This window comes from Strongylocentrotus purpuratus, unplaced genomic scaffold (assembly GCF_000002235.5).
Source record: "Strongylocentrotus purpuratus isolate Spur 01 unplaced genomic scaffold, Spur_5.0 spur5_scaffold_7, whole genome shotgun sequence".
NCBI lineage: Eukaryota > Metazoa > Echinodermata > Echinoidea > Camarodonta > Strongylocentrotidae > Strongylocentrotus > Strongylocentrotus purpuratus.
The window spans coordinates 38,886,772-38,902,038 of record NW_022145613.1 but is presented as its reverse complement, the minus strand read 5'-3'; the positions used below and the strand labels follow the sequence as shown (position 1 = coordinate 38,902,038).

The window sequence follows — 15,267 nt, the reverse complement described above, 5'->3', positions numbered from 1 at the left end:
ATATCCATGATATTTCCATACAAGAAAGTGAAACTTGTTCATGTCACAAAAATAGATCATATCATATCTGAGATTGATTCGTATCACCATGCAATAGCTGAAATACCTCAGTGCAAGATTATATAACAAGATAGCTTCGAGTTCCATGTCTTACTGCATCAGTGAGGAAACATGCATGTATGAAAAGTGTTTTCATAACTCATTTTACATGCAAACTCATTATATACAGCAATTGAAATCTTAAATAGAGCATCTCCATCCATATATAACTCTACCCTTATCCTAGCTCTGTCTAAGACTTTAGAGAGGGCTGTATAAACTTGTACAGAACATGTAAACCCATGACAAGGAAGCAGAAGCATCTTCAGTTGCTGTAAATCCACATCAACAAAATATTTCCACATATGAGGCATTTAGACCAACTAATTCCTGGATAAGAGATCGTTTTTGTTAATGCTTCTCAAATCTTTAGCAAATTTGAAGGGTTGTATCTTTTCAAACACAATGTTATAATGCAAGCATTGCTACTACAAGCATGGCAGTAGTTCGTTAAACCTACCTCAAGGGCTATATTCTGGATATAAAGATTTTTACTAAATTATGACCAACTACACTACTAAGCAATTGCACATTATTCTCTGAACTTACTATTCTGCAAAAACCAGATATTGTATAAAAATGTATCTTATGCCAATAACTGATAAATTAAAAGTCAGGATACATCAACACTTGCACTCGATGTACCTGTTCTCTTTAGATGATTTGTTTTGCTTTGATTTTGTCTTTTAATGCCTAGATCCCGTTTAAAACTTTCCCATTTCAGAAATTGATCTGATGTTTGCTTGTAACATGTTTGATAAACCCTTATCTAGACATACAAAAACATACCTTTTAACTACTCTAATAATTAATCAGCCTCTGTAACCCTTCTTGAACCGAACCACAGGAATCTCTAGTGATGATGGAATGCCATATCTTTAATTAGTGTGGAACTCTTCTTGGCCGGCCTGAGAATGGTTCTCAAAGCAAACTGACCTCAACCAATTAGTGACCAATCAAGACATGTTGATAGAGAAGATGGGACAGGTGGGAGTCTCCATGTCCATACAACAGACATAGGACAGAGAGCAGGAGACACTGAGAGAGACAGAACGAGAGACAGACAGAGACAGACAGAGACAGACAAAGAGAACGACGGAGTGAAAGAAAGACAGAGCAGAGAAATGGAGAGTCAGAGAAAATAGAGACAGAAAGAAACACAAGAGTCACATGAATTTGAGAAAGTTCTCCTAAAGCATAGAATACCTAGCAATACTGTAACCAGAATGATTATCCAATAATGTCCTCATTGGGGGAGTCATACATGAAAAGAGAAGCAAGCTATTTGTTAATTAGTCCTAGCTTTTTGACCAGGAGGACATTGTGACTTTCCATTTGTCACATCCACATGCATACCTCCCAATTCTCTGCTCATGCGCAGTGAGAAATTCAGAGCATGTCTTCCAAGTACATGATCCTTGTATATTTACTACTTCCATCGAACAAAATTCTCAATAAAGTCCTTAAAAACTTGCTTCAGTATTTCACAAGTCATCTTGAAACTTTGACTAGCATTATTTGTCTGATAGCAAGTATTCCAAAAAGAAAGCCTCTTACAAGCAAGTAGGGGCAGTTTTGTGCTTGAGTGGGGAAAATGAAAAGTCACAGATTAGGAAGCTGAAATTGACCACCTAAGTAATGCCAAAGAAGAAATATCATTCACGTTTACTTGGATAGATTCCATCTTCACTTAACACATAAATACACATTCCATGACTGGCTTTTTAAGATTGAAAGGCAAGTAACAATAATAAATACAAAAACTGATGTCAGCATGTACATAATACCCAGAAATGCATGCCATCTGATGAAATGAAATGATATAAAAAGAAAGGCACAAATAAAAGATCAACTTCCACTACACAGATAATCTCTGATATAACAAGGAATCCATACAATAATCCATCATTACATCTAAAACAATATTCTATTCATACCACTCTAGCAACAATATTTTTTACACTGCTGCTGCTATTCTGATGTGATTTTCACATTTTATATTAAGGTACTTCTTTTCAAATGAAGTCTTTCTTTTTCAGTAACTCTATTTATGCCTCAAAGATGCTATACTAGAAATAGAGATGATTGTTTTATCGGGAAAAAAAATGAATAAAATTGTGTTTAGCAAGCAGTGAAATGTTTGGAAACCACACAAATTTATATTGATGCAGTATCAAAATAACCGAAGATATGGGTACTGTTTCTGAGAATTACCAAAAATACAGATTACATTGTCTGAAAAAGACACTCAACTTTCATAACTACACATTTTCAACTGATACTAACATTTATATTTTGAATTTGGTAATTGTCATTTCACATAATAATTGTTTGATAATTCAATTCACTGCCAAATTGATAGAAGCAATAGCTCCCTCCAAACAGCCAAAACATTTAACAATACATGATGCATTTACATTAGCTGTACAAAGCAACATAATACCCTCTGAAGAATTCAAATTTTACATTCAGCAATAATTTCTTGGTCTATATACAAAGGTTACTCTATTTACAGGACTCTATATAAAACACAGGCATCAATTCTTAAAAAGACATGCCACATCTGTGATATATAGACAGGTCAGTCAGAGGTTCTACTCTGATAATATATCAATGATAAACTTTGTAATTAATGCAAGGTGACCGTTTGATCCATTACTCAAATGCGATTGAGCTTAGGCAAGTGTACTATTTAGCCTTCCATCCTCTCCAACATTTCTGCTTGGGTCACTGTAGGTTGAATACATTTTGTACACTTAACTTTCCTGTTTTCTTTACTTTTTCTCAATACTGTTATTACTGCCCAGTTAATTCCCTCTACTGTGTTTTCCACATTCCTTCCAAACATAATCCTTGTAGCCTGACATATCATCTGCATATCTCTCTGTACATGCTTCAGCAAAGACAGCTTTGGGTAAGCATTTGTCCCGGATCAAAAAACTTGCAAAATTAAGGGGTTTCGAATTGTCATAACAACTTGAAATCACAATGAATCATTGATTTCATATTGATTTGTGTTGATATTTGTATGACTACAAACATATGCAGTCACCTAATGCAGTCATTAACCAACGACTCATCATAATTCAGATTTGTTGTAACAAATAAAAGACCTCTCACTAAAAAAGAAAGATAGTTTCAGAACTTTGAGTTACCACCTCCGGACTGGGAACATGAAGCCAAAGAGCAATGATAGCGCTACCAAGCTTGTTCTCTTCATGATTCAATCATGAAACCTTTTCATCTAGCTTGAAACTCTATGACGGCACATCCAATGCCAAACAGAGTTCACTCTTCATTACATACAGGAGATACAAGGAGACAACAATATTAGCACAATTCTTGCCTCCTATCACTCGCAAATCTTCAAGGAACATGTTCATCGTCACTTCTCTGTCCTCTCTGTAAAAACCTACCACTTCTTTTACCCTTCTGAACAAGGAATTGCAAGCAGTTCTTAGAATGTATGATGAATGATGTTTTAGGCGATGATCTTTTCCCAATGATAAGGATCAGGTAGCTTGGGACATGTTTCAGAGATCTTCATGACAGTGTAGAATGTATGAATGATGTTTTAGGCGATGATCTTTTCCCAATGATAAGGATCAGTTAGCTTGGGACATGTTTCAGAGATCTTCATGAGAGTCTTCTTAACCCTGAGTGAGGTGTGTCGAGCTGAAGCGGTAGGACACCAACATTCCTTCATTAACTTGGCCATTGATGTTAACACCTGTACAATAGGAGGAACAATGATGAAGTAGTTCATAAGTTTCCAGCATCACTACTCAAACACACATAAAGAAAGAGATACAAGGGAAATCCATATATATATACAATTTTCCCCAAAGACATTAAGTATTAATACAGTTTTCTGTCAAAATGAGCAGAAACAAAAGCAAGAAAAACTTGTGATATGGGGTGCTGCTGATAAATAGAATAAAAAATAGAACACCATTTTCTGACTTCAATCTGTCCAGATTATCTAAAAGCTACATGCATGAACAGAATTTCATAGTATAGTTAATGTAAACTATCCTCATGAATGTACATGTTAAGAAATTGCAATGCTCTTCTGGTACTAACAACTGTTTAGAACAACTTTAACAATGAAGGACATGGATAAGAAAATTTACTAAAAAGATGATATATGAAAGAAGAATATCTTACTGTATTGTTGGTCCATCTGTTTGGTATATTTGGTCTGAGTTTCTCAATACAAGCAACTTTCCTCATATCATCAAAGCTTGGATCACTGGGTACATACTCAAAGAACGGAGGCTTGTAATCTGCTACCATACCTGCAAAAAATACAATCAAATAAGAAGAGAAAGTAATGGAAAGTTATTTCTGCTTGCTTTGGGAGATGAACACATCAATACCTTACTGTTCAATATTTAACAAGAAATGAAAATCACTTTAAAAAACATAATAAAAATCATTCTGCTACCACCATTGCTTTTTCCCCTTTTATTCTTTTTGTGGTAGGGGGATCTTGTGAGGAGAGATGAGAGGAAAGTTTTGGTAAATCTCGAATCTCTAATAGAATTCCACACAGTATCTCCATTCCGACGTGTCACATATCTGATCACATCAGCTCATCCATGGTAATAGATAGTCACAAAGACACTGATTAGATCCATACAAAGAATGAGATATAGTCAGCATCTTAGAGATCTTGGGTGAAGCATTCCTCCTGAAATAGATGTGCCTGTTCCGACTTGACAGGCTTTATGCACCCTCTTTGCGAGCAAGGGCATACTTTCTTAGCATTCAGTGAAAAAGATCAAATAGAAATACTTACCTCCTACTTCGCATCTCCTAGCAATTTCCCACATGACCAAGCCAAATGCATATACATCGACCCTCTTGAATGATTCAAAGCACCTGACATCCATGGTTTCCTCCAGTAGCTCTGGTGCCATGTACCTCTTTGTCCCAACCCTAGTGTTCGTTCCCATATCAATATTATCCTCCCTCTGCGTGTGCAGGACCGCCAATCCCAGGTCGGCGATACAACACGTTAAGTTCCTCTTGACAAGAATATTTTTGGTTTTGATGTCTCTATGAGCGATGGCAGGTTTGCTGTTGTTGCATGTGATCTCGGTATGAAGATGAACAAGACCGCTGCAGGCCGTCAGCGCCAGGCGACACATCTGCCTTGCATCAAGCACATGACGGTTGAGGTAGTCGTAGAGGGAGCCCCGTTCATGGTACTCCATGATAAGCCAGAGTTGAGTGCAGGATTGACGTGAGGTCATGTCTGATGCAAAGAAGGCTAAGATGTTCTCATGTCGAAGCATGACGGTGTTGTAGATCTCTGTCTCACGGAACCAGGATTTCTCATCAATGGAACTGAAGATCTTGACGGCTACAGTGTCACCTTGCCATGTACCCATCCATACCTCACCGTATCTACCCTTACCTACATGGACAGAAAGAAATTAAAACATGTCAAAATGCATCTGAGGTTGTACATAACGCATACAAAACCATTCACGTAAAGTTTGTAAACAAAGGTATTAAAGGAACAGCAATGGTATGGTTTACCATATATGTACATGTACATGTATATTCCATCATTTCATGGTATATCAACAAAAAAACAGAATTGGGAACTGCTGATAGAGATATGGTTCCTACTAGATTTATAGAAAAGAGAACAAAGTCCAGAATATGATAGGGTAACTGACTCTTTAGGGGGAAAGTTCATAATTTGACCATAAAAATATGGATCATTCATGTACACATAGTCAAGTTACATGCTGAATTTAGGTGAAATGAGACCATTCCACGATGACAATTTGAAATGTGGAACATAGAAAGATAAATAGTCAGGCAAATGTCTTGAGAGAGAGAGAGAGAGAGAGAGAGAGAGAGAGAGTGAGAGATTGTGACCTACCGACTTGTTGAAGCAGGTTGATCTGTCTGGCTACTGTCCTCTGCACCAGGTAGGGAAGCCCAGATCCGCTGCCAGATGTATTAGAATGATCAAACAGGTCCTACAAGAAATACAAACACAAAAGAGATTTATAAAGGTATCATGGAGCAGGATACATTTTTGTTGCATTGTACCACACATTTAGTCCTACCATCATTGCCCCATAATGCATTTTCAGACACAAATAGGAATTCCCAAATACATGTAGACATTGTAGATATACCCCTGGAACCTACATGTATGTATACCTAAATCCTAATTCAACCCTAACCCTAAATTTTTAATGAAATAAAGCACATAGCAAAATAGCAAATGTTGATAAAACATACGTTAGATCACTGTTTCTTAGATTTTTATGGGATTAGTTCACATGAGGCTTACAGAGTACGAAGGTGTTACATATAATGTGCTCTGATGAGTTAATCCTAGCGTCCTATATGATGTCACTCAAGTTTGATGTTTTTATATCTCAAGCATGCACTGAAAGCCTGCAAGAGGAGATCCTCATGTGCCTGCCTATGGGCTGGACAGCGTACTTACAAAACAGAATAACCCTGGAGAACTAGTAAATTAAAACAGGAAAAAATAAGAGGAAGTGTAGATTAGTGACTCTGAAGTCAATTTCATTTTCCAAGAGAATGAAAGAGAAAGACTCCTACTGACAGGATAGCACTGGGATGTGTGTATTGTTCAATGATGCTATATTTATATGAGAGGATATGAAAAAGGATGTCAATATAGTAGTGAATCAAAAGACAGGTGAATGTACTAAGAAGCATTATGTATTCCTATACTAAACATTTGCCCTTGTAAAGAGGGCACATTTATAATTGATCCATCATGAAAGGAAACTCTTAACATATGGAAGTGGGTTGCATACTTAAGGGTTCAATTGCACTCTTTTATTAGTGAACATACAGTCATCTCAAATGGTGAATAAATGAACATTGCCTAATACTCTTTTCACACTGGTTTTGCTTAACCTCGTACTTTGCTTAGCCCCATACTATCCTTAACTCCGGACTATTTTTTTGGCTTTTCACACTCGCTGTTTTTAGTCCCGTACTAGCGCCTATTCCGGAATAAGAAAATTCCTGCTGTTCTCACTGCATTTCGTTAACCCCGGATATTGTGTATGTTATGATTGGACATACTTCGCATCTGGCCAGCTGCGATACGCTCCATTGCGTAGTACCGGACTATTTTTCGTTTCTGTTCTCATTCATTTGCTTAGCACCGCAATTGCGGGGTTAGCAGGAGTTAGCACCACAATTGCGGAGTTAGCCCTGCTATTTTGCAGGGTTAGTTAACCCCGTACTATAGGTAGGGTTAGCCAACTTTAGCCCACTTTGGTAAAAACCAGTCTGAACAGAAAGCGGAATAGGCTTAACCCCGTACTAAAGGTGGGGATAAGACCCCCCCTTAACCCCACCTATAGTACGGGGTTAAGCAAAATATTGCCAGTGTGAAAACAGTATAAGAATGCGAACCCTGAATAATCATCTTGAGTCTATATCATGGTCATACACAATTAAAGCTTTACATGTAGCAATTACTGCCTGCAGTAATTGCTACCAGTATTTTATTTATTTTTAAAAACCTTTTTAATATCATAAAAAAGAAAAAGAAAGAAGTTAACAACAGAGTAGGCCTTCCTTTTGCTAACACTATATCCTCTCGCTTGAAACTAGCATTCCAAGACAAGATTAGTGTTGCCTTCAGAAGCCCTAACACGCTAAGAAGTAGATTGGTCCATCCAAAAGACCAAGTTCCAACAAAGGAAAGGACAGGCATTCTGTGCAAGATTACTTGGACAGATTGTCACAATTCTTATGTTGGGGAAACTGGCAGAACTCTTAGTGAGCGATTAAAAGAACACAAAAAAGCTCTCATATTGAGTAACCCATCCCATTCAGCTTTAGCTGAACACGCCCTTAACACAGGACATAATAATGGATGGGAGGATGCCCTCATTATTGACTTTGAAAGCAACTTCTGGTCAAGAAAGGTGAAAGAGTCCATATGGATTAAGAGGATCAAGCCTACATTAAATAGAGACTCTGGATACCTATTGTCACCTATCTTTGGTTCAGTGATCGCAAGACACCAGGCAGTGCTGAGAAAGTACACAGGAGTGGACGAAGGCTTGCCCACAAAATTCAAGGTGGGTAGAAGCTTTAAAAAACTGCATTATACTTTTTAATATCATACCACAATCTTGAAACATGAAATATAATGCATCACAACCATAATTATATTATTTTACTTCCTTTCGTTCTATCATGAAATGTGACAGTTAATGATTTTCATCAGAGTTGAAAATTATTTTCTTCATTAATCATGATAGCCTGATCTAGGATTAAAACACTGTACGCTAAAGACATTTTATCTCCTAGATAATGTCGGGTATTCATGAATTAAGTCTCAATAAGCACTTTGCATTTTGATCTACATGATATCTGAAGTATTACCAGAATAAAAATGAAAACCACAAGTACTAGAGTGGTTATGGTTTCTAATCTCAACATCCCAAACATTCATCCAATAAATAAAGGGATTATTAACAATGTGATTCATGTGCTGTCAAGGAGAAGCTGACGTCACAGTGTGGCATAACATCTCGGTAATCAAGACACTTCAGGTCATTTGTGTCTGAGTTTATCACATAATGATTTTGTAAAATAATTTAAAATGATAACAAGCATCAATTGCTGGCGGATTCAATTGAAGGCAACACACAATGATTGGCGGGAAATTCAAAATAGTAATTTGCAGCTTAATGTAGGTTGCGTTACCCCCCGCCCCTCCCCTATTCGTCATAGTGTGAGCCTGCCTTAACATAGGTCCCAGTATTCTGATAGTAAACCATGCCTGCCATACTTGACTGGCTTAGGTGACTAACCTATCTTAGTTGACGACCCCTCTCTAAGTCAAACCCTCATACCCCACTACCTTAGTTGAGTACATTGGATGACTAGGAGGAACAGCTCTGTTATCACTCTGTCTATACAGATCCTCTTGGTCACCTTCCTATCTAATAAAGACCAGAGTTTTATCAAAGTCCCCCTACTATACATGATTAACCTAGGTGACTAACCTGGGTGACTAACCTATGTGACTAACCTAGTTGACTAGCCTGTTTGACTACCCACCTTTAATGTACTATCTCCTGCAGGGACAGCCCTGATATCATGAGCCTGTCTATACTGAGCTTCCTGATGGCTTAGCTCATCCATACGTTGCTGATGACGACGTTTGAAGCAGTATGCAGCAATGGTCAGTGCAATGAGACAGGCTATCAATGGTCCCACCACACCCAGGACTGTGTAGGTCACGTTGTAAGGGACCTTTTGACCAAGTTCTGTACAAGAGGAGACAAAAAATAGTAAAAGGTTGACATTAAAAAGTGTGTTCAGGCAATAAGATATTTATCTTCATCATATAACAGATAACATCTAGAAAGAATGAACATTTTCATGAAAGGTAAAAATCAGCAGTTTTCTTTTACTAATCTCTTCATCATATACATTCCCATGTTGATGATACTTGAACATGAATTGTAAGAAATTACCCAACAACAAGATCATGAATCATTTTCATGTATTCAAACTGACAGCTACTACATAGAATAGTAGCAGTTACACATAAGCCTCACTGAGCTGGGAACGAACATGATATATCTATATGATATATATATGATATATATATAAATGATATATATATATGATATATATATGATATATATCTGTTGTCTCACTTTTATTTTATTTACAAATCAGTGATCACTACCATTAATGAGAATAAACTTGACAGGATCATTCATGAGGATGTTTGTGCGTGAGAATGCAGCTCATTATGTCTGATGATGATTCTCAATGAAAGGTTAGTCCTTTTCTTTCGCTGACAAGCCGACTGGCTAGCTGGCCGACAAACCGACTCACAGACTGACTGGACTAATCAAGTCCATGTGTAGTGATGCATTCATAGAAGATGAATCGATGAATCTTCATAGGCTCAGTGTAACAGACAAGACACCACATAAAACCTGCTTATATACAAAGGTCACCTTACAGCTGCACTACATTACACAAAAACCTCTTTTCCATCATTAAAGGTTTATTGAGCAGAGCACGCAATGCAGTCAATATCTTCATATTTCAATTTCTTTTTGAGGTTTATCTTAGTGGATTAGGGCTGAGTTTGGCATGGGATGATTGTATTGAACGATGAAGATCAAAGGATTTGACTTCAATAGCTACATGTACATGTAAAATCTCTATAATCTATCACCTCTTTTTGACCCGGGAACCTCATCTAGCATAATGACAAGACAAGGATGTGTTTCTAAAATAAATTCGAAACTGATTTCTACCAAGTTACCATTGCACGTGAAGAGAGTAGAAACTACCAAGTCGTTGTCAACACAAGAGATTTTGAAGCAAAATTACACTTCAACTAACAGTTATTTGTAATCTTGTATTATTCAATACTGGTATCGTAAATTCAACTTTTTATGTTCATATTTAAAAACTATGAGATTATCTATCACTTATGTTCACTTTGCTTACATATCTCGTCTTCTGAAATTGATTCAAAATCTGATGACTCACTTTATAGACTAATACAAAAAGTAAGAAGTGCTGAAAAATGGTCCATCACGTATAGTGTCTTATCAAATAATTAACATAATGCTACGTACATGTAAGGCCCAAGGTCACAGATCTAATTTGAAAAGAGCCTGAAAGTAGTAGGCACTCAAAGTCTCAAATAGAAAAACAATTGAGAAATATTGCACCCACAGAGAGAGAATGTAATAACATTGGATGTTTGTTCTGTTTCAGTCCTTATCCAATCAAATATATTCCTTCATAAGATGCTGCTATGGTCTAGGTCGGTTTGGCGACCAATTAACGACTCTTGGTCATAACAAGAATCAATTAAATAAATTTAATTGGCAGCAATGTTTATTCTTTGTATCATAATTGTCTGCTCCTCAAGGCCATTACTGAGTGCCAGATCGACTCCCATGCCACATCACACAGCGTTGCTTGCTTCTTCAAGTGCTGTATTAGATCATTGGTACCCAGTAAATTTGTAAATCAATAAGACTGCATCAAAATTAAACATTAACATGCAGATGGAAGCACATTGGATTTTAGTATGTGCTTGTATGATTAATCATTTTAATTCTGACTTAATTCTAAATGTTATATTCTTAGATGAATAATTTATTGATTTTTAGACTCTTAAATGTCTAACTTCTTGTTTAATTTTTGTTTTCTTCTTTAATTTCTTCTTCTATACCACTGCCTCCCTGCATCGTTTAATTCTTTTCTTGGTCTTTTACGTTATCTTCTCTTGACTCATCTTCACCTTCCTTTCCTTCTCCTCCTATACTGCATGTATTTGCTACTTCTTTTACTTCTTTTTCTTCCACTTTACCATCCATTTACCAGTATATCATCTGTTTGGAACCAGAAGGGCGTTAACTCATATACTCTGACACAGAGATAATGCCCTTCTGGCTCTGAACAAAAGGTATACTGTACATCTAATACTCTCCTTCAACACCATGTAACAGGTATCATCAGCGCCAACACTGAAGTTGTGTTGGTAATGGATGGTGTGAGCATTGCACCAAATGAGTGACTCACTCACTACACCAATGTATGCAGGAAATGAAATTGAGAAGTGAAAATTGATGAAAACTATTGGTGGAGGTGAACGACCGTGTCTCAATGACCAATGTCCCATACATGTTGGCTTGAATGATAGCTGGAATACATTTACATATTACAGCATGCACTTTATGGTATGATGGTTGAATTAGTAGAACACCTTATTGAGTATGACGATAGGGATGATGACAATCATGATTATGAATATGATGATGAAGATAATAATGATGACAGTACTAAGATTAAAATCAACATACAATATAAGCATTGAAGACATTCAGTCAAATGTTTTGTTCTTTTGTTTTTCTTCTTTTTCTTTTCAGTCACATGATTGGGAGAAGCATTCATAAGAAGTGTTCAAACGGAAAAGTAGAATGTCTTTAGAAAAGTAGAATGCAAAGACAGTGCAAACACAAAATGTTCACCATTTCTCCAAAGAAGCAGACGATTCATGCGCGATCAAATAGTTTTATAATTTCTTGTTTCTAATAAAACGGTGTAGAAAGCTAGAAACTGTGAGAGGACTATTCAAGATGATGTAAACATTTTGAAGCCGGCTACATGGATAAAGCCTACAATTCATGCCAAACTTGTTTACGTTTTGCATTTATTTAGAAATGGGTCCACTTCAAACCTATTAACAGGACTTTTATGAGAGTCGTCTGAAAGAGACAGAATGAGACAGAATGAGACTTCCTGTGGCAGTATAAGAGATGGAGACGCATGTAAGAGTACTTGACTTCCTTTGAGAAGAAGATAGTCAGTAGGCCTGTTTTCACTAGCTCGAGATTGCCAAATATCCCGCTATTTGATCTATCCCGATCGCAAACTATCCAGCTAATTTGCGTCTTCATCAGCCGAAGTTGCAATTAGCGGGATGTTTGGTCGGGATTGTCATCCCAAGATATCGTGGGATAGTTTGCAAAATATCCCACTATTTGGCAAAATATCCAGCTATTTTTCCAGTGCGTCATCGCCAGACCAAAGAATCGCACTATGCGCAAACGCTGAGCAAAATATCTCGAGCTAATTTCTCAAGGTCGAGTTTCAAGTTTCGAGGTTGAATCTCGAGCTGATGAGGACGCGATTTGTAACTTCAGGATTATTTCCCAAATCAGAAATAGCAGGCTATTTGGCAATCTCTAGATGATGAAGACTCGCCTTCAGTGATCACAAACATCTCAAGATTTGACCCCTTGGTAATACTAGCTGGCGACAGGGCACATCATTCTCTAACCCATTCAATGTTAATAAGAGAAGTTAAGGCACATAGCCACTTGAACCTTGCATTTCATCACATCTTCTAAGCCCTAAAGAATGTCTACTCTTCATCCTCCTCATACAATACACCAGAAAACATTTGATCACATTTCACAGGCTTTGAAAATAGAACTTCTGTAGTTACTGATGATGAAGGATTTTGTTTGTTTGATTTTCATAGGAGCCCTTATGGCTGAAATAATGAACATGGAAATATATCACATGGACTAATATTTTCAAAAGGTGCAAGTTTGGCTATAGGGGCAATATTGCCTATGGAGAGCATAGTTTATCTTCAAGTAAAACAAACGTAAAATATATCAAAATATAACGTTTTTGGAGAGATGGAGGATGTGAGAATCAATAATTACCTATATTATGGAGTGTTTTCTATGCATACATTCTTATCAGTGGGAATGACATCTCTTCTGTTTCTGTGTCTGTCTATCCTTCTCTCTCTTGTTCTGTGTTTCTCTGTTATTACATTTATATTGGTTGGTTTCACACATTCACTCTCTCTCTCTTTTACAGGAAGACCAGGAAGACTACTACCAGCTCTAAGATTGATTCTACCTGTCACAATAAGAACAGAGTACTATCAAGATACTAATGTCTCCCTAGCCTTGTTCATTACCATCTGACTCATGATGAGAGAAAGAGAGAGAGAGAGACAGAGAGAGAGAGAGACAGAGAGAGGGAGAGAGAGGCAGATAGAAAGAAAGGGCGAGAGAGAGAGAGAAAAGGGAGAGGTCGAGGGGGAGAGGGAGAGAGAGACAGAGAGACAGAGAGACAGACAGAAGGGAGGGAGAGAAGGGAGGGAGAGAAGGGAGGGAGGGAGGGAATGAGTTTAAATTGAATGATAGAAAGCATTCTTTCTTTGGATGATCAATGATTCTATTGCAGTCTGGAGCCAATGTCATTATGGCTCATTGCAGGGATGGATGGTCTGACCAAGATATAGGTTACTGGTGTCCCCCCTCTGGAGATTGTTACTATGCAGTGACATAGGGGTAACATGGGCAGGTGGATTGAGTGTACTTTTTCTACAAAACACTGTATTGACTCTTTAGTCTTCACAGTAAATACATCCTTGAAAAATACACAGAGCTCTGTCTTCTTTTCTGCAGATGTGTAGCACTTGCTTTGACATGTCAAAAGGTTTGATGCTGTACTTTCTCTAGCAAAGTTCGTTTGTTCCGAGGTACGTCAGAGATGCAGTGAGTCAGTCATACATGAGTCAAATTGTTGATAAGAAAGAAAACTCAGTTATGTAGGACAGTAACATTGAGAGAAATGCAGTGCGTCCCAGAAAAAACAAAATCGAGAGTTGTCAATGTTTTAACATAACTGTACCAACAAGCAGAATAGACAAAAGACTTAACTCCGTTTCGTTGACAACAGCCATGCATGAAGTCTTTCGTCTACGGCTGATTGTCAACCAAACGGAGTTAAGTCTTTTGTTAATTCCGTTTGTTGCTACGGCAATAGCCAGTGAAAACGAATTTGTTTACTAAAATTATGGAAATGCAAGCACTACTTTAAACGAACAGAACTTTGTTATTCCTAGCTCATTTTTCCTGACTGAGGTGTCATATGAAAGGGCAGAAACTCGGCTTTCTTTCCTCTCTTCAAATTCATTTTACTCACTCATGCGTGAAATATGCATCATATAAGTTGCATCAAAATGAAAGAGGAGGATCTAAGCTTTCCACATATGTGTCATTTATTGATTATAAATATGACTAAGTTATGATCAAACATCGACAATTCTCGGTTTCGTTTTTTCTGGGACGCACTGTATATTGAATTATACTTTTTGTGAATATTCTGAATTAAATGAAGACAAAAAAAAGTAATATTACTTTGAGAGGGGAAACCAACAGGGGTGAAAGGGATGTGGTAAAGAGCTCTGTTAGAGATTTTAAAAAGGAGAAAACATTATGACCTACAAGTACCCGGTATGTGCAAAAGAAAGTGATTTTTTTCTTCTTCAAATCAGTATATTTATTGTACAACATTACATCCATTGATACTAACATTAAAAAAGGCCAATAAGAAAGAGAAAAAAATGCACAGACTACGAAGTGATATAGCCAATGTATTGGCAGCAAGAATAAAAGAATCCACTGCCCACCCCCCCCCCCCCTCAACCTACTGCTAGTACAATAAGGAGAATAAACATGTAGTACATGTACACGTATATGGTATTTCATGTAAAATAGTAAAAAGGGAAAGCACGAAGAAGGCTTTGCAATGAAATTATTAGATGATATAAGCTAGGGACTCACTCAT

At 37.2% G+C, this 15,267-nt stretch overlaps 1 protein-coding gene across 4 annotated transcripts in view; it reads right to left on the bottom strand.

Moving 5' to 3' along the window:
* Positions 1-15,267, bottom strand: part of LOC590282 (activin receptor type-1) — a 39,814-nt gene that overhangs the window by 314 nt on the left and 24,233 nt on the right. For 2 of the 4 annotated variants that reach the window (XM_789891.5, XM_011682689.2), the window contains exons 4-8: positions 9,190-9,398; positions 5,999-6,098; positions 4,901-5,521; positions 4,267-4,397; positions 1-3,829 (exon numbers count right to left, since the gene is read on the bottom strand). The exon at positions 1-3,829 is cut by the window's left edge and continues 314 nt beyond it. In XM_789891.5, coding sequence (XP_794984.4) covers positions 3,674-3,829; positions 4,267-4,397; positions 4,901-5,521; positions 5,999-6,098; positions 9,190-9,398 — 1,217 coding nt within the window. In that variant the 3' untranslated portion in view covers positions 1-3,673. The remainder of the gene's footprint in view (positions 3,830-4,266; positions 4,398-4,900; positions 5,522-5,998; positions 6,099-9,189; positions 9,399-15,267) is intronic. The other 2 variants (XM_011682688.2, XM_030973685.1) reach the window with 2 other exon arrangements.